General features: G+C 38.5%; 1 protein-coding gene across 1 annotated transcript in view; it reads left to right on the top strand.

The window, feature by feature from the left end:
* SPHKAP (SPHK1 interactor, AKAP domain containing) overlaps positions 1-19,809 on the top strand; it is a 101,358-nt gene that overhangs the window by 55,167 nt on the left and 26,382 nt on the right. The window contains exon 3 of the mRNA XM_074153731.1: positions 2,325-2,435. Within this exon, the coding sequence (XP_074009832.1) occupies positions 2,325-2,435 (111 nt within the window). The remainder of the gene's footprint in view (positions 1-2,324; positions 2,436-19,809) is intronic.

Below are 19,809 nucleotides of genomic sequence, written 5' to 3' on the forward strand. Positions count from 1 at the left end.
GCATGCACACCAAGTCCTTATAAGACAAAGAGGAGTAGTACCAAGGATTTCTGAAGCTTGTTTCTGCATGATAATTTTCTGCCTATTCCAGTTTCTCAGAAACTGTCTGAGATTTGGGAAAGAAAGATCTAAAGTGATTAAGGCTGAAGACAAATTCACTGTGATTTTTAAGGAAATGAAACAAGACTGCTTGTTGCAGTAAAAGCTGTTTGAGCTAAAGAGAACTGTTTCCTATGTATGCAAAATTATGTCTTAACAAGTAATTAGAACTGCAGTCCTTGAGGATGAGAAGATCTAGAATCAGATGAAATATGAAATCACACATAAATATGTAGATATATATGTGTGTGTGCATAAATGTGTATGTTCAATTCTTTATGTCTTCATAAAAGCCTCAGAGAATGGTAATTTTTGGAAAAGAGGAAAAAAATGCTTGATTTTAGATTTTGTCAACCAGTTTACAATGGTTCAGTATTTTCACATTTGAAAATATTTCTTAAAAAAAAAAAAAGAAAAAAGAACAGAACAGTTTCTTAAACTAACAGGAAATTTTTTCTTTGGGATATTAAATATATTATTTTCCCCATCTAGTCTCAAGAGTTAGTTATGGTGGCAGGAATCTTTTTGCACTGAGGCAGGAGGTTATAAAAATTATTAAGTGCAGAGTCATTCAGCTGGTAAACAAATTAGCTAGCAGCCCCCAAGAAGAGACTGGTGTTGATGTGAAGCAGTCATGAGCCTTTGTCATTCTCAGAACAAAGTCTTTGGGCATAGTGCTTTTTCTGAGTATTTTGTGGACCCTAAATTTACATTCAGAAGTTCTTTAGAAGAAATCCCATAGCAGGGCTGGAATACTGAGAAACAACCACTACAAAGGTGCAAAGCCTTTGTGGCACTAAAGAAGGGCACTGAAGCAGGCCAAATTTATGGACTGTGGTGTTCCCTATTACCTCCTCATCCATCTTCTGCTGACTTTTATTCAGAAATCAATATAGAATAATCCAGGGAGTGCAGTATTAGCTCTCTAACTGGCTTTCTGCCAGAAAGATAAAAAATTAGAGTGGGTGTTAGTCTGTGGGTGGTAATAAGCTTACTTCTGGATTGCTCCTGAGTATTAGAAAATTGTGTCAACTGTCCAGATCAGCTTTTCACAGTCCACATCTTCCCTGAGAAATGAAGAGGCCTCACAAGTTCTTCTCACTTCTCTTTCTAAAGAAGGGATCTAGGCTTATGGATCAAGTGTTCCTGAAGTAGGACAAAAATGTGTCAATGAAAAACATGCAGTAAGATAAAGGAAAGTACCGTGGATAGGTTTTTTTCCAGGTAGGGCAACAAATTTATATTTTAAAATATCATTATTAAAATAAAATGCTAAAGAGCTAAAGTACAGCTTATTTCCATGTAATGCCAGAATTGCCAGAAGTACAAAGAAAATGTACATCCATTTCACAAATATGTTTCTTAACGTTGTTGCCTGGGGAAGACAATAAACCATATAAAATGCTCATAAGTATTATCATTGTTGCAGCTATTCTTTTTCTGCTGTTACCTAGTTGTTTTAAAAATACTAAGGGTCCCTCTTTTTCATGGAAGACTATTAGTACAGAAGCAGCAAGTACGGAATTCAGTTCAATCTAAGCATCAGACTTGCAAAACTGGCTTCACCTCTTTATAGTGTACAGATATCTGTAGCCCCATTTTGGTTTTGTTTGAGCAAAGCTGGTGGCATAAGCTGTAGGACTGAGTCAACACAGAGAGATTAGACACAAAGTTTTGGTCTCAGCGTACTGACTGAGCTCGGTAGTCATTACCGCAGGTCTTAAGTACTTCAGCTTCTCAGCAATCAGAAAAAAATATTTAAGAAGCAAGAGCTTGTAGCCTGGGCAGCCCCAGGAATGAGCCTGCTGGCACAATGAATAGTACTGATTTATCATGGAGAGAGATACAGTAAATCGTAAAGGCTGCAAGTTTGTCCACTCTGGAATAATTAAATAATTATTTTCCCCATCAATGTTTATCACTTTAACACGGAACAAAACTCCTAGCAAAATTTTCCAATAAAAATGTTGGGTTTAGGGATCTCCTTCAAGTATTTCAAAGGACTTTCAGATCTGAAAGATAACAGGCTAATACTTTATAAATCACTTGATTTAAGGTGTCTTAACTGGACAGGTCCAAAAGGAACAGGAGTCCTAGTCTTGTCCCCCAAAAATTTTGTAGGCAAAATTTCATTTGAGTTACAACAATAGAGTTCAGGCTCCCAAAACACAGTAAAAATGAGTAATTTTTTAAATTATTTTAACTATTTTTAACTATTTTAACAGATTCTCTGCAGTAACAGCCTGCTAGAATCAACAGACTACTGGCTGCAGAATCAGAGGACACCATGCCAAATTGGCTTTCTGGAAGACAAGTCAGAAAGCAACTGTGCCTCAGTAAGTACTCACTGTAATCTCTGCTGGGGAAAAGTCCATTGAGAATTATCTGGGTAGAGTGTGGGGCCGACCATAGTACATGTTAAATTAAAAAAAGTCAATGACAGATACTGAAATTATAGCAATCTGTCTATAGTTTCTGTAATTTCCAGCTTTCTGTTAAAAGAAAACATACAAAGCAAAAATGCATACAGATTTCTATACAGAGCACATTACTCTGTATTTACTGCAGAGGTTTCTCCACATTTGGCCTTCAGACTTTGTGGCCTTCCGTATTTTTTTATGTTCATAGTCTGCAACTGACAAGAGAGAAAAATAAGCCAAAGAGAAAATTATTCCAAACCGTAACTTGTTAAGTGGCAGGTTGCAAAGAGCAGATGTTTAAAAGGCTGCTCAATGTTCTTGAAGGCATAGAGATACAATTAAAGAGAAAACTCCATATCAGATGAGGAGAAGCTAAAGAACTCAAACAGAATTATTTTACATTTTAAATTAAATTAAAGTCTCACTATTGTGCATTATACTGCAATTAAGAACAGCTTTTGGTTAAGAGGGTATATGAAGAAGTAGGAGTTGTTATGTTGCTTTACATGCTATCTACACGAAACTGGATAGAAATACATTGCTGTAATTGTAATAGTTTTTTATTTGATGAAGGGCTCAGGAGAGCAGATCCTTACTCAGAATCCCATTTGATTGGGACTCCCTGGTCCCAGTGAGCTAACAAAAAAGAGCAGTTTTATCTCAGGAAAAAGGTTTCCAGCACTGCTTGTGCTGCACATAACCTAAAGACCAGCTGAGGGCTCTCATGGAGTCTGCCAGTATTCCCTCAAGGACATGGACGTTTCGGCTTTAGCTGATGAACCCTGACTCCTGCTGTCAAGAAACTGAATCTCCATCCCGTGGTGGCCATGACTGGAGGCTTTTTGTCTTGCCTGGGGGTGATGCAGCATGCTGAGAACAACAGGAGTGATACAACAGTGTAATTGCAGCAGTTAAAAGTTAGGCATATGGTCAAAGATTATAGGGATCATTTCTCTGTCATGCTGTCCGCTGGACTATCAGTTTCCACAAGACAGAGTAAGCAAAATACACAACCTAATCGGAGTGCACTAGGAAGCAGCCATACAAGGTATAAGGTGAGAAAATAAAGAGACTCCTATGTGTATTTTGGATGACGCTGGGTAAAACAAGGAAGGGGATGTTAGGAGTGATGTTTCGTGGTACTAATTTCATAGACTCCCTAAACTAGACAGACTGCAGTTTGCTGTTCTTTGAGTGCTCTACAAGTATTCTCCCAAGCAAAAGGGGCACAGTATTAGGAAATACAAACTTTGTTCAATTGCAGCTGAAATGCTATCACTTGAACTGGATCCTGACTACACTCTTAACCAGAATGGGGTCATCAGGCAGGTAATCAGGGGTATCCTTGTTGTTTGATATAGGAAAGGATTGTTTTTAATGCAAAAAGCATTGACCACAGTCACTTAGTTTTACTGTTTAGTAGTTCATATCCTAAAAAAAAGGCTTATTTTCTCAGAGGAAATTATTACTCCAAATAATAATATTAAAATTAATTATGACTAGCTTTTTTATATTTTGAGCTCTTTATTCTTCATGTTTCTTTGAATCTTACAGGAAATTCTATCTCATTCTATCTCTCTCTCTGATAGGATGGAACTACCAAGAAAAGATAGCTTGTTAAAGCAAGACTATACTCAGCTTTGACTTATAATATCCAGTATAGCTGCTTGATACACACTTTTCCTCTTGAAAGCACAGATCAGGTTTTATTTAGCCCTGGTCAGTCACCTTGTAGGAAAGATAAGCATTGCTTTTACCATTCTGTAGATATGAGAGAAGAGGCAGAAGTACTGAAATAACTTTTCATTATGATCCCAAAAGGAGATTCTGAGATAAGGGGTTTGAGCAAATGACAGACCCAAATCTCACACATGCTGAATGCCCACAATTTTCCCTAGTAAAGTCACACAAGGTAGAAATTTTCTTTTAATATCCCTTTTTGTCAAAGAAAAAAAAAAAAAAAAACAGACAAAGCTCTTTCCTAAGAAAACAACTTGTTCTACTATAGTGTGATCGTGTAGTTGTGCTTGTAGGCAGAGGGTGGGCAAAGGTACTCCATGAGGCTACAAGGAAACAGAACTGCCCCACAGTTCTAATGTCATCCTAAACTACAAAACCCTGACAGACCCCTTTCCTACATGGGAGGAATACTAGGACATGCTTTGAAACAAGGTCTGCCAAGTCATCTCCTCCCATTGCTTACTCCTTGCATAGTGTGCATATAGGACAGTCAGCTTTCCCTGTATGGCTTTCTAAACACAGTGCCAACTCTACAGACGCAAAAAGTTTCTCAATTTTCAAAGCAAAATTTTAGCACCTAGTTGATTCTGCAATTTACAGTTATTATTATAGAAGAAAAGAGATTATATTGAAAGAGTTTTGTATTAATGAGTTTGAAGTGGAATGTACAATAATATATTGAGTAAAATTAAAAGATCATGTAAAGACAGCATTAATTTAGAAGCTAAGAAGTTAAATATTATTTTGGAACATTACTATTCACACCAAGAGAAAAGGTATTTGGTGGCCTGGAGGCTTAGTTCTTGATCTGTCCCTGAAAGCTATGTTTTTGAGTTACTATTAAATAGTTACTTACTATTAAATACTACACAAACAGTTACTACACTGTTATGAGCAGAACTGAAGATATGTTCATATTCCTGGTTAATTTATTCTGAGTGGTATTTTTTTTCAGACTTGCACTCCCCACCTTAGATACATGAGTGGTACATTTGGCTGTGCACAGAACATGAGCAAACCAGGGAACAGTGAATACTCAGCCACTGTGCAAAGATTAAGCATCAGCTCAGTCTCATACTCGGAACCTGCAAAGCATTTCATTCCGAGTCCTTTCCAATGACAGACACTAAACGAGCAAAAGCTACAGGAATGAGGAAGGAAGAAGGATATGAACATGGAATAGTTTCCCCAGCTTCTCAATTAGCAAGGAAACCAGATTGCCCTTAGCAGAAAATATGTTCTTATCTTCTCTTTCATATGGAAGATTTTATAAATTGCTGTTGCCAATGGTGCCAGAGATGTGTTAATCAAACTGCCTTTGGAAGTTGTCATTAGATTTTCAGAAGGAAAAAAGAAATATCAAATCTACTATAGCATTAATGGTTGCTTTTCCCAGAGATAGCTGGTAATACATTTAGCTATAGTGTTCAGTTTTCATTTGGAAGAGTCATGTTTAGTTATAAGGGGTCTAACCTTACTGTAACTATAAATGCAACAAGACCATATGAACATAGCTTTCATAAATGTTATTTTCATTATGTCCCATTACAGATTAGCACAGTTAGTACAAGTAAAAATAGACTCATGGCTGTCCTACATATGCTCACCAAGTATGCTAACATTGATTTATTAAAACACTAAACATTTAACTCGGTTATAGCAGACTAGTTTTTCAAAGAGAGAATTATTTTTAAGTGGAACAGGCATTTTGCTACATCTAATAGTCCATTCATTTCCAAACTTGTTAATGAAAATGTAGCCATTATGATATGAAAATAATAAATTGTGTTAGAGGAACAGTATTTCATATTTGCTTAAGTTGGAAATCTTCTCCTGAGCTCTGAAAATTATTATTTCAAATTCTGGTACCCCACCATAATAGAAGAAATGCTAGTGTGTCCATATTTAATCCCATGTTTCTGGTCATCTTCAAGGACAAACAATAGAAATCATAGGGAGAAATAATAGTTAGATATCGTGTCTGATTTTGATTTTTATGCTTAGCAGTATGTTGCCAAGTTGTCTATGAAAAGAAGTATTAAATGTATAATGAGTGAATATGACATGAACAGCGCTTGAAAGATTGTCTTGTCCTAACTTTCCTTTTCTACTTTCTGTACATATTATTTTTGTCCAATTCTCTGTGTTTACATTTAATTGGATTAGATACACTGGGATTGAGTTCAGGGGGACAGGACTAACTATCTTAGGTTATTAGACCTTTCTAGGGAGAATTCCCACAGAGGCTGCTCAGGAAGGGGCAGCTGAAAGAGATTTCTGTGCACCTAAAATGAAGGCCCGGTGGGAGAGAGTGAAGGTAAATCTTAGGTAGCAGCACTGTTTATTTTCAGTTCTGTATAGGAATAAAACATCCTACCACCTCTCTTTAAAACATCCCTGGGCTAAAAGTGCCTTGACTTTCACACTCTAGCCCAGCAGCAGATAGAAAAGCCATTAGAAGTGATATTTGCTGAAAAAAAATCTGGCTTTGGAGGCAGATGGGTGAGAATAGTTCCAATACAGAGTTTAAAGATTTGAAACATTCCTGAAATAGTCCAGCAACTTTTCCGCTTGCAAGTACTTCCACTCTGTAACAATATAAATGCTCACACCAGAACACTCCATACAAGTGTGCATATAATGTAGGCTACATGCATAGACATACGCAGTTGTATATTGGTTAGATCCAGCCCAAGGGAGCAGCAGAAATACACAGCCAGAGCAGAGGGAAAGGGGAAGGACAGCAGCCCAAACCTTGGTCACATCCAGTCTTGTTAAGGTATCCTCTCATTTAATTGTTGGCTGCTTTTGTCTGACCCCGTGCTATGTACACTTTTTCTCCAAGTGGTCTGATGGGCGCTGGTGGTAGTACAAAGGAGAGTGGAGGACACCATGACTAGGAAAGTGGGATGGTGGGGGATGCTAACCAGCAACTGGGTGGGTTTATGCCACACGGAAGAACCCTAATCCATCTGCAACACAGGAGGAGGAAGAATTGCAGCTTGAGGTTGTTAGCTAGTTAGTAGAGTACAGAACATACCTGTTCTAGTCTAGGAGACAGACATCAGCATCTCAAGGAAAGGGAGCGATACTTATGTTAGTGAAGGGTGGCAAGGCTGTTGCCTCAGTGAGAAGTAAAACAGATTGTTAAGATCCTGTTGTCTCTGATCTCTCCATTTACTGAGATAATGAAGAATGTCATTTTGCCATCATAGCAGCTGGATTTTCAGAACTGGCAGCTTCCTTTGCTACTGCCTAGCTTTGCTATCCTAAACACATACCTATACATTGGCAATTTCATTGCAGTTTAGCCATCAAGCTTTTAAACAGATTCAGGAGGAGGTTAAGGATGCCATTAGGCACTAATTTGAGGTGGTCAAATTAGGACTTCTGTGGTCTTACCTTCTCTCCACTTCATCTCCACACTTCATCTTTTTTACTGCCCTGGCATTTGTACAAATGTGCAGTAAGTGATTTCAGAGAGAAAAGTAACGATGAAATTAAGAAATTAATTTTTCTGGCCAATTCTTCCTTGAATCACCTCACCATACTGTTAGACAAATGCCAGTGCTCACTCAAGTGATGGAACAAAAACATCCAGGAAACAGCTCCCACAAATTAATTCAAACTGAATAACAACATATGCAGAAAGGGAAAATCCTTGGCAAGGTGTATTTTGAGGGGAAAAAAAAAAAAAAGCGCAGCTTTCAGTTGAATTAAAGTAGATTATGAGTGGTTTTCATTCATTTCTTCCCCCAAGTCTTTTTAAAGATTTGATACTACATATCTTTAGAAGCTTAGATACAACCATACAGATTTATATTTTACACCAGTCTTTGATAGTAGAATTACTTCCAGGTAACTTGCTATCTATTGTGTGGACACTGGGTCAGGGTGTTGAAATCTAAGCAGCGGGACATTTTATATCTCTTAATCAGGGCCCCTATCTCCAGTACTTTCTCCAGAGACTCCAAAGAATGAAAGGATGCCCTTACTAAGTGTGGAGATTGAGTCTTACAGAAGTTCAGAAAGGAGGATGATATTTCTGAGGATTGGCAGTAGTCAACAAGGTTCTTTACACAGCCAAGTACAGAATTGCAATCTTGAATCCCAAAGGAGTTTTTTTGTTTGTTTGTTGGGGTTTTTTAAATCAAAATCATGTGTGTGTTCCTGAATAGTGACCACACAGAGCTGAAACAACTGTTTTGTTTTCTGTGTTTGAATGAAGATTTACATTTCCTAGTAAACATAGCAATGCCATATTTACCTGCATAAAATACACATACTAAGATGTTTGCCCTCCCTCATGAGGGTGCATACAAACCCTCCTCAGCAGTATGTCATGTAGACAGGAGATTACAAGAGTGTTTATTTTACCTTTCACTCAGTAATTACTCAACCATCTTCTGGAACAGCATTGTCTCTTTCAGAAATCAAACTCTATCCATTGCTTCCCAGATCTAAGCCATAATTACTAGAGATATTTTTAGTTTTAAGTCCCATCTTCCTATTCAGCCTGACTATACCTTAATTATATCCTGACAAGGAGCAGGAATCAACAGCTGCAGGCTAAATTGTGGCATTGAGTCTCAGTCCTTTCTCAGGCATGTGTGGGTGTTCATGCTGCTGTGGTAGGGAATTGCACCTTCCAGAGAGCCCTTCTCTCACTTGCACAGAGAAATAAGAAACCTTCCTCTTCACCAATTACTCTCTGCCTTATGGAGCCCAGTACAGGCAGACTGAGTACTAGTTTAAAAGAACACTGAAAGGATTACTTGTATAATCTGAAAAATATGTTTCTTTTTACTCTTGTACATACTTGGCTCTGAAAAATATATCTTCACATATGAGCTAATGTTAAGGCAGAAATTAAATATGTCCTTAAAGGGCTGTATTTCCACATTTTCAGTACCACACATGTATTTTATACAGCAGCCAAAAGCTGCCTCATGAATTTCAGGGCGGGGAAGATTGACAATAGATTTTCTTCTCTTTCCTTGTAACTTCAGACTTGGACACTATTTAATCTTCTATCTAGATCTACTATCTTATTTCCTGTCCCTCTGTGATACTCTCATACAGCAGTGTTTTCCTATCTGTATTTAAGAGAACCAGATGCTTAGCCTTACTCTGACAAAGCTAGAAATAAACACCAGGAGGACCAAGCATGGTATTGCAGCTGTATCCCTTTCAGCATTTCACACTCACATATTCTCAGTGTCTCCATGGTCTGATTTATCAAGAAAAGGGATTCTTGTGCTACCTCCAGAGTGGACGTCTGTAACTGCTTGCTGCTGTTATAACCACAGGCTTTCTCTAACATGAATTGCAGTGTGAGGCTTATAGAAATTTGTTAAACATTAAGTATACAGGGCACTGGAGAAAGCAGATGGTGCATGTGGCATAAATATTTATTGGCATATTTTCTTTAAGTCATAAGTGACAATTAATTACATCAAACCCAAAGGAATAAGCCTTAATGGGAAGAAAATATTCACGGCTGTTTTTGAAGCAATGGATTACGAAGAGATGACTCGGGATGATTCATTACCAGCCATTAAAATAGGGATAGTCTCTAAAATATCAAGACTCATGAATCCACCAAGTCATTTGAGATATGTACCTTCTGAAGAGTAATTGGGACTAAATTTCTGCTAAAATTACATTACTGCTAAAAATGCTGAAGGGAGAGCAGTATAACACATCCTTCTGACAACATACAATGTGTACCTGAACAAGAATTGTGGCTGGACTGGGGAGACACAGAAAAGTCATGTCTGAAACTTATTTAGGTGAACTTGAGAGACTCACAAAAGATAGTATATACTGGGATGTCTGCTTTTGGAAACACTCCATTAGGGCTTGCAGGGAGTGCAGTTGGGAACCTTGTCTGTATATCAGACAGCAGTTGTGCAGCTCATTGGAGAGAGTTTTACATAGACTCTGAAAGGAGTAACGTGATTTTTGTGACCCTCCAAATGAGAATACAGGGCAAGAAGTGGAAAAATATTTTCTCCACTCACAGTTAGAGACAGAAATTGTCACTGTCTAATCATGCAAAGGACTGCATACCAGAAGGAAGGCCCAGACTTGGCTTCAGGTTGATGTTTCCCCAACCTGTCCTGCATCCTATTGCAGTTCTGGGCAAAGAAACTGGCAGTAGAGTGCCATGGTCCTAATTTGACAAGGATGGATTTTTTGGTGGTTCACAGTAGCCTGATGAGGTGATGAAGGTACCATTGTATAGCTGACATACCTGTCATGAAGCCTTTTGAGTTATTTAGATTACAGTACAGAAGGTATGCCTGAGCTTCTTCATACTCTGAGGTTATCACTTATAAATTCTCCCACTGGTGTAATATTGTTGCCTCACACTTCCATTTGTGTGCATCCTTTTGCAAGCAGCTACGTGGCATATATAGTACTTCCAAACTAATGTTTTTATTTCTACGTTTCACAGCTAGTCCCCTTGCCAGAATCATTTTGGCAAGCATGGAAATTAACATTTCATTGCATCCAAATGTTAATGGATAATTAGATCTGTCTTCCAGAAGACACTTTTTTATTCTGAGTCACTATCAGGTTATTCCAAACACCTCATATAAGACATACTCCAACTCAAGATCCTCTTTAGTCATTTAAATATAAAGGATCAAATTCTACCATGTGTGGAAGAGAGCACTACATCTCTTATACTGTTCCCAGTCTCCTATCTATCAAAAATTTGAGCTATGCATGTTAGTTATAACTGTTAATGACTCCAAAAAGAAGTCATGAGAGCCAATGGCAGTGAAAATAAGTCACCAAAATTTAGTCAGTGATGGAAAGGAAATTGTAATCTAACAGCAAATAATAGCAACATAAAAGCAGTAACTGGTGATTTTCAGTTTCCTTAATTCTTATGAAATATCTCAGATCTCTACAAAAAAAGGAGATGTCAATTCTTGTAACACATCTTCTGTAGACATTTCTCTCTATACTCAGGGAAGAGAAACAGTTGGGAATTACCTGATTATGTGCTTCCATTCCATGACAGCACACCAATTCAATAGCAAGGCCAGAAACATAATCCTGCCTGCTTCCCAAAGCTACTCAGAGGTGGAGCCATAGGAGAATAAACAATAGTAATGACAAAGAAAAAATAAAAGAAAGGTGGGAGAACACTCCATAGAATATTACCTGAAACTCAACAAATTTTAACATAGCAGTTTATGAATAGTTGGAATTTCTCTTTGCCAGAAGCCATAGGAAAGTGTCTTTTCCTTTACATGCTTAATAATATAGGTGTTGCAAGCCTCACTGCTCTGCGTGAAGGCATTTTAAAGAAGCACAGGATACAACCAGAAGAAAGCTGAATGAAGATCACACGTAAGGCATTATGAATCTATATGCACAAGAAAGCCACATGCGCACACTTCCACTTCAGATAGTCCACATTTCCTCTTCATTAGGGTGTGTGTGACTACACAGTTATATCTTTAAATAGCTGAGAAGAAGTTTTTGAGAACGCTTGAGTGAGTGCAAAGACCATCTGCCCCCAAGCAGTTTGTCTAATTGCCTCTGTTCCAGTTCAGTCTGCTGCTGGCTGCAGCAGTAGAGCTTCTATTACGTAAAATTAGCAGTTGTTTATTACACAGATAAACACACATGCCCAATGACAGTGTGAGAACTTGAAGAACATACTAGGGATGGAAGTTCTGTGTAGCTTTGTGCTCTTAGCATTCAGAGCATGAAATCTAACTTCCACTCTAAGTTGCACCTAATTGCAGTCAAGCGTTTTGCCATAGGTGTTTTCTCCTCCAGAAGTCAGGACCTTGTATAGACAAAGTGTATGTTCACATGCCCTTTGAACTGAAAGATCCACTACAGCTGTTTCCCAGTTAAAATCACTTTATGTATTCTGAACAGTTTAAAGAATTTCCCAGCTTTATTCTTAAACAGTGTATTTGGATAAGTCCTTCCAGATGCACGTCCCCCCCATCTTTTTTTTCTCCTGAAACTTGCTTAAAGACCTCTGTGAGAGGAAAGTACTGATATGTACTATTTCATACTGGATTCTGGAAACCAATAGAGCAGACTTCAACTGGGGCAAGACCTAAATCTGTCAAAAACTATATGTAATTAGGCAAAACGTTGTCCCAAAGCCACTGTGGATTTGTGTGTGTAAAAACAGTTTGACAAACTAGTTGAATTAGATTTAAATTAGTTTGATTAAAGATCTTTTTAATAATCAAGAGAATACCTAGGATTACAGCCTTAGTAAAAAAACATAATTATGGTTTCTGGTTGCATGTTTACCAACAGAAATAATTTCAGGCTCAACCGAGAGCAACAAAAGAGCAAATTCAAGTTGAGGGGAGAGAAAATAAAGGAGAAGTGAGGGAAAAAAGAAATTTCAAAGTTCAGTTAAGGCTTTCTTTCTAATTATGCAGTGGCATTTAAGGTTTTGAGAGCATATATTTAAGATGTCAAATTAACTGACTTGAAGAATCTTTTTAATGTGACTGAACAACACATTCTGCAACTATAGTAGGCATGGTGATTCATGATTTCATATTCAAAAAATTTGTGGGATATGAGATGGTTGTATTGTAGAAGACACTTTTTTTTTTATGGATTCTAACACAAAGCAGTTCTCTAAAAATAGGCAGACAGAATGAGAGGGCACCACCAAAGCAAACCCCTACTTATGCAAAAGCAGACGGACCTACAGGCCCACTCCTTTCAGGGACACATTTGGCAACAGAGCCTCCCCCAATGGCTCAGATAGACTTAAACAGAAAGACAGAGGAGTCCAGTGTCTTGATGGAGCCATGTCAAACAACCTCCCACAGCAACAGACTCCATCAGCAGAAGCTGAGTATTGGGCTTCAGCTTTTTTCAAGTCAAATTTTAAGTCCTGATGGTCTGTGGGAGGCAGGTGAGAAGAACAAAGAAGGCTGGAGGGTGGGTAGCTTTGATAAGGAGACAGACTGTCTTGCCACCAGTACTGACAGTGGGAGGAGGAGGAGCTGGTGCTTTTGCCCCAGCAGTGTTCTTCTTGTGACTTGTTTGCAGATTGCAGGATCTGGTATCTGATGTACTTGACATGCCACACAAAGCTACCGTTCTGCATGCTAGAGATTAGATCTTTGTTTCCAATCAAGACATAGCTTGTGAGCATACGTGGTCAAGGTGTCCATGTGTAAAATCTGTAGTCACTTTCAAATTTAATGGATAATATCTATCTAATTTGACAATAGGCCAGAGGTCCCAGAGGTAAAAGTTCCTACAGGTTTCATGGATATAGACTAAACTGGGAGATTGTAAGTGCACCAGCTGAGTGTGAACTCAAAGCTTGCATATGCAACAGAGAAACAAGACAAAGCCACGCCTTCATAAACGTTCTACTGAAGGGAAAGTGTCAGCAAGAGAGTACACCTCAAGATCCTGAAAAGTTAACCTTGAAATGTTAACCTTGAAATGTTAATACATAGGTAAGCAGGCTTTTCTCATCCCAGCACTCACATAGTGAATCAGAAAATCAGCTGTTTTCCCAACCACTTCATAAGCACAAGAACGTGTAATATTTCTTCTTTTGAAGTAATCTTGCTGCTTCAGAGTTCTACCTATTTATAACCTGTCTAACAGCTGGGGCAGAGCTGCCCTGGGATTTGTGAAGCGTGCACGAGGAGACAGATGCTATGCAAGTCTCCTTCAGCAGAAACAGAGGTCAGTCCCTAAATGTTTAGTGTAAAATGACTGAAGCCACTGGCAACCACGCTACCTTTATTATAGAACTTCAGTCAGAAATGACGAAAAGAGAGATCGGTGAGCCACAGCAGGAACAAAGCCCACAGTGAAAGACTAAGCTGGTGAAGTTGGGCAATGAGCCTTTTGTTTGAAGCATACTGTTAAGAGGGGACACACAAAGCAGAGGGAATCACTGCTGTTCTGGTCTAATCCTCCACTCTGAGGAGCCTGGCACTGACATTTCTGTTTTTCTGCTTTCATGTTGCTGTTTTCCTAGTAATTTGTGTCTTTTCTTCATTGGCCTTTGTGTAACCGAACTAATGTAGGTTAGTAGATTTAAGGCTGTATTTAGAGACTACGAATTGCTGAATTTAGAGGCTATGCCATGTGTTGTGAACTCAATGTTTAGAACAGGGTACTTTATCTTCCGAATTGCAGCGGAAACCACTAGCTAGTTGCTAAGAGTTTGTTTTATGTGAAAAAAGTCTCTAAAGAACAAACTGGTTCAGTCACAGAATAAGTGGATTTTTTCATTTGCACTTTAACTTAATCTAGAGATTTCTACAGGGTGACTGTTACACATTGACAATAAAGTGTGCAGAGCTAAGAACACTGTCACAAAACCATATCCATGACAAAGCTGTAATTTCTCTTGCTTGTAACATTGGTCACCTATAGCTGGATCTTTTGTGTGCTGAATGCAAATACTGTTAAGGGAAGGATGAAGGATTCCTTTTCAGAGGGGATAAAACATGACAGTCTTGGTTTAAAAATTTAATTTTATGATCCAGGAAGCAAGATGAAGCACTGGGGCCAGGATGGGCTTGGTGGGGAGAAGGAAGAGCTGAGGACATTGTCCCAATCAGTTACATTTTACAAAGCTGCTTTTTTATTCTTAATGTGTATATTGATGCATATTTATCATGCAACTGAGCTCAGTCAAAACCCATCATCAGACCTGCGTGTTTCCTTCCTTCGTTCCCACCTCATTTTCTCAAAAGCAGAATTTACAGTAAAAGCACAGAGTGCTTTTACTACAGAATGCTCCACTGGTTATTGAGATCCAAGGGGACTGTTTTAAGTCTAGGGACAATAAATCCTTTCCACAGAGGGTTTTGAGTAGAGATTTATCAGGAGACATGTTTCAGGAAGTGTGACAACCATGGAGCTGCTGATTTTGACTGCTGCCCTGCAAAGTACCACTTCCCCGTTTCTTCTTCCCCCGCTGTAGTCCAGAAAGAAGGCATGTAAGCCCAGGGGACTGATATATATAGCAGACCTGTCCCACTGTGTGAAAGACAGTATGAAAATGAGAAATGTGGTCTAAACTATTATGCACACTAACATTATACTACAAAAGGGCAGTGGAGGGGAACATATTGGGTATCATAATGAAGTGAAAAGCATTATTGTATAGTAGAGGCAAGTAAGACACCCAGTTAAAAAAAAATAAAAAAATACATTTTTCCAGACATTTCTGCTTTAGCTTCTGATCTAACAGCTTATATCTAGTTGTATAATACACAATTTACTCTTTCTATCCAGCTGATAGATATAGTTATGCTTTGGGAATACCTGCTTATTCATAAACCCCAGAGGCCTGGAGCAGGTGGAACTTAAGTCTGATCATTCTCTCACAGTTACTGCTATGGAATATTTTCACTTGACATCTTTGTTTAGAAAAATTATTTTCATTTTTAAATTTGGCTTAGCAGCATTAGAGCAACTCTGTGCCAAGTAAGACTATCTAGGTGTGTTAAAAAAATAGTAGGCAAACGCTCAACTGTCCCAGAAATCTGAACATTTGTTTAGTAATGCACCATCAATGTCCTCTTCTCCATGTATCTAACATCATAATAATTCCCTGCTTCAGTTGCTTAGAAGATTAAAGAATGCATCTGTTTGGCTTTGTAGATTACAGGCAGTTACACTTCTTGGCTTACCAACACTGGCCTGGGCCGAGACTGCCAAGACAATCAGAATTTATGACTGCAGGGAGTCAGTCTTTCACCTTGGTTTCATTGTTAAGTAGCTCATTTTTCCAAACCATTAAATATTTTATATTCTTTGGTGTGGTTAGTTAGCAAAGTCTGGCATATAGTTAACCACAACAGTTAAAACTTCACAGCATGTTGACAACTGAAAGTTTCAACAATTTCTATGAAATCTTTTCCCTAGAAGTATCTAAAATTTGGAAGTACTATTTTATAAAGTTTTATTTTTGTCTTTCTGGAGCAGCCTGGTTACTGACATCTTGTTCCAGGCTCTGCTGATATTTGGGTAGCAGGCATTGAGATCAAAGGATGCAGGAAAAGGGAAAGGAGCAGGACTGGCTTCTGTGCAACCCTCAAACTGCTCTCAGGTTCATACTTATTGTTTTGCTGGGGAACAAATCCTCCTTGAAAATACATCCCTTGCAATGGTCTGACGGGATAATAATTTTTCCCATACCAACAATCTTCAAATACAGGAAAAAGACAAGATTAATTTAAACAAAGCTAAATGATGGTATCAATTATGCTTTATTGGTTTATATTTATCATTGTTTTATTCAGACTGGCCTTGAAATCAGATTTCTCAGCTGTGTTAACTGTCACAGTTATATTATCTAGTCCTCTGAGATTCTACTTGACATTTAAATGGGTACAGAAAGAAACCAAATAAATAAGCATAAGGCCTAGCAAAAAAAGTAATTCAAGACTTTGCAGGCACATAAGGTTTTACAGAAATGTACATTAAATTTGTCATCTTGCATGAGCAGTAATACTTTCTATTCATTCTGCAGCAAGAAGTACTTTTGACCACAGTCTGTAAATTAAAACGGTGACAAACATACTTTGTAATAGTAATGAGAGACAGGCAAGGGGTATAAATATTGGGCTGGATATTGCTTTTGGCTTTGATGGATGCAGAATAATTTCTGTGAAGTTTTACAGCCAACATAGAATCACAGAATCATCTAGGTTGGAAGAGACCTTTAAGATCATCAAGTCCAACCATTAATGTAACACTGCCAAAACCACCACTAAACCATGTCCCTCAACACCACGTCTACCCATCTTTTAAATACCTACAGGGATGGTGATTCAACCACCTCCCTGGGCAAGCTGTTCTAACGATTGATAACCCCTTCTGTGAAGAAATTTTTCCAAATATCCAATCTAAGCCTCCCCTGGCACAGCTCGAGGCCATTTCCTCTTATCCTATCGCCTGCGACTTGGGAGAAGAGACTGACCCCCGCCTCTACAACCTCCTTTCAGGTAGTTCTAGAGAGCGATAAGGTCTCACCTCAGCCTCCTTTTCCAGGCTAAACAACACCAGTTCCCTCAGCCTCTCCTCATAAGACTTGTGCTCCAGACCCCTCAGCCAGCTTCGTTATCCTTCTTTGAACTCACTCGTACACCTCAATGGTTTTCTTGTAGTGAGAGGCCCAAAACTGAACACGGTGTTCGAGATGGGGCCTCACCAGTGCTGAGTACAGGGGGAGCAATCACTTCCCTAGTCCTGCTGGCCACACTATTCCTAATACATGCCAGGATGCTATTTGTGTGCATATCCATTGGGGCAGTCACTGAGCTGTTGATAACAAGATTCCCAAATTCAATGAATTTGCCCAAGACCTCAAATTTCTGAGGTTTCAACGTAGGGAAACTTCTACTCTCAAAAGCCTGACTCACAGGGAAAACCTGCTAGCAGCTTTTGAGCACATGAATCAGAATTATATTGTACAAATTGTACTGAGAGGTGCAGACATATTGGCCTCAGATGTCAGTTATGAAAGTTTTCTTTTAGTAAATAATTGTCATGAAATGACCAAAACGACAAGCTTCCCAAAAAATTCACGCAAACAGCCTCCCTTCATGCAAGTCCTACCAAACCCTAGATGCTAAAAAAATTCCTAGGATCTCCAAAATTATGAGATAGTTTGTTTAATTATTAACTAAAGGGTAATCTCATGTGACATTTTAGAACATTTATTTAGAAATCATCATTTTACAGCTATTTTTTTTTTGTCTTTCTAAAAAAGATAAATAAATGGTACTTGAAACTCTGTTGGGATTATAAGACTTCAGAATCTGCAAGTTTAAAGAACAGAGAGGTCAATAATTAAGGGTCCTTACAGACAGGCTATATATATATATACACACACATATATATATCTCTCAAAAAGTCCGAGAGTTTTTATTTAGCCTTCACATTAGCATAAATAATTCAAGTGAAAATAAATGCAAGATTCTTCTGAAAGCTTTGCAGATCAGCATTTTGATAACCATCAAAACAAATGATCTTGTACAGACAGAAAAAACAGATGGCTACATTGCTAGAATCTGCTGGAAACAGCATTTTATGCCTTCCTGATATAAGTCAAAAATATGTGAATGTTGCTGGTCATTTTTCAAAGAGACAAAGCTTACAGAAAATTTCTGAACAAAATATGGCACATTGCCACTTCTTTGATATTTCCTGTGGGTTACAGTTTGCTTTGTCTCAGATGCATGGAGTAAAACAATATTTTTTCCTAAGGCTTTTTCTGACTTCTGCTCCTAAGGGAGGGTGACATGCAGCTGTACGTTCTATGAAACAGACACTTGCTGTTCCAGTGAGTGATGCCTTGGAGTAGCTATATTTGGTTATTGTGCTGTGGGGAAATTACAGTGACCTAAACTATCTTTCTAAAGCCAGGAGACTCTGACTTCGGTCTAATAAAAGTTTAGAGCAACTGTATTGTTTTTCCACTTTTGCACAGATGAAATTAGGATGAGAACAGGGCTCAGAATTCCAAAACTGCCATCCCATCACGGAGTTATCGCTGAGAGCAAAAATGAATGAGGTCAGACACTCCATTAAATCCTTAAAAACATCTGTCATAGCAATCAGAGTTGCTGCAAAATTTCACAACCCTCTTCACAAACTGTATCTTCACACTTCTACATTTAAAAAAGGGATAAAGTGTTCAATAGCATAATAGTGTATAACAAACAATATACATCCTGAGAACAATACCTGCCCAAAATATAGAGGGGAAACAACATGGAAATAAATGTCAAGCCTTTAATTTCTCAACAGATAATGCTAAATGATCAGAACATCACTGTATTAATGTAAGATGCATGTTACTCACATCGGGCACAAGGAGCAAAGGAAGATACAAACAAACACAGTCAGGTACATATTAAGATATATATCTCACATTGTGAGAGTTTCATGCCTGCATCACCCAAAACAGGACAGAGAGAAGACAGCCAGCTGCCCTGACATACAGCCACCTTCCTGCTCCCACCAACAGACTCCTGTGAGCAACAGATGCTAACATTTAAAGTGAACAAAATAACTATTGTTTGGGAAAGCTTAAGTTGCAAGGAACAGCACAGTTTAAACTTGCCTTTCCTGCCGTGGAGGTACAGTCGCTGCTTCAGTTCTTTGCCCTTGAGGACTGCATTCTCATCGGTGCTTCGGCTGGTTTTACATACAAAGCTACTCTCAGTCTCAGGCTCAGCGGTTGCTCTGCCTTCCTAGGCCACATGGTTGTATCCCACATGTGCTTAGGTTAAGGCATTTAAACTATGTTTTTCCTTTGCACACAGGAACTGCCTGCTCAGAATCATTTTCTCCTGAGACCTGTCCTGGGGCCAATTCTCTTTTTTACTTCAGTTTGTAGGAAATTAAACATGAGTTTGACAGGCAGATTGCAGTACAGTCCCAAACCAGTTATTTCCTCCTTCTCTCTCCTGGGCTGTCTGAATTGGCACCTTGGATGTCTAAATAGACTTGATGCTGTGACAGAAGACAGGAGAGAGGATGGAGAAAGCACAGCAAC

This window comes from Numenius arquata, chromosome 9 (genome assembly GCF_964106895.1).
Source record: "Numenius arquata chromosome 9, bNumArq3.hap1.1, whole genome shotgun sequence".
NCBI classification, from domain to species: domain Eukaryota; kingdom Metazoa; phylum Chordata; class Aves; order Charadriiformes; family Scolopacidae; genus Numenius; species Numenius arquata.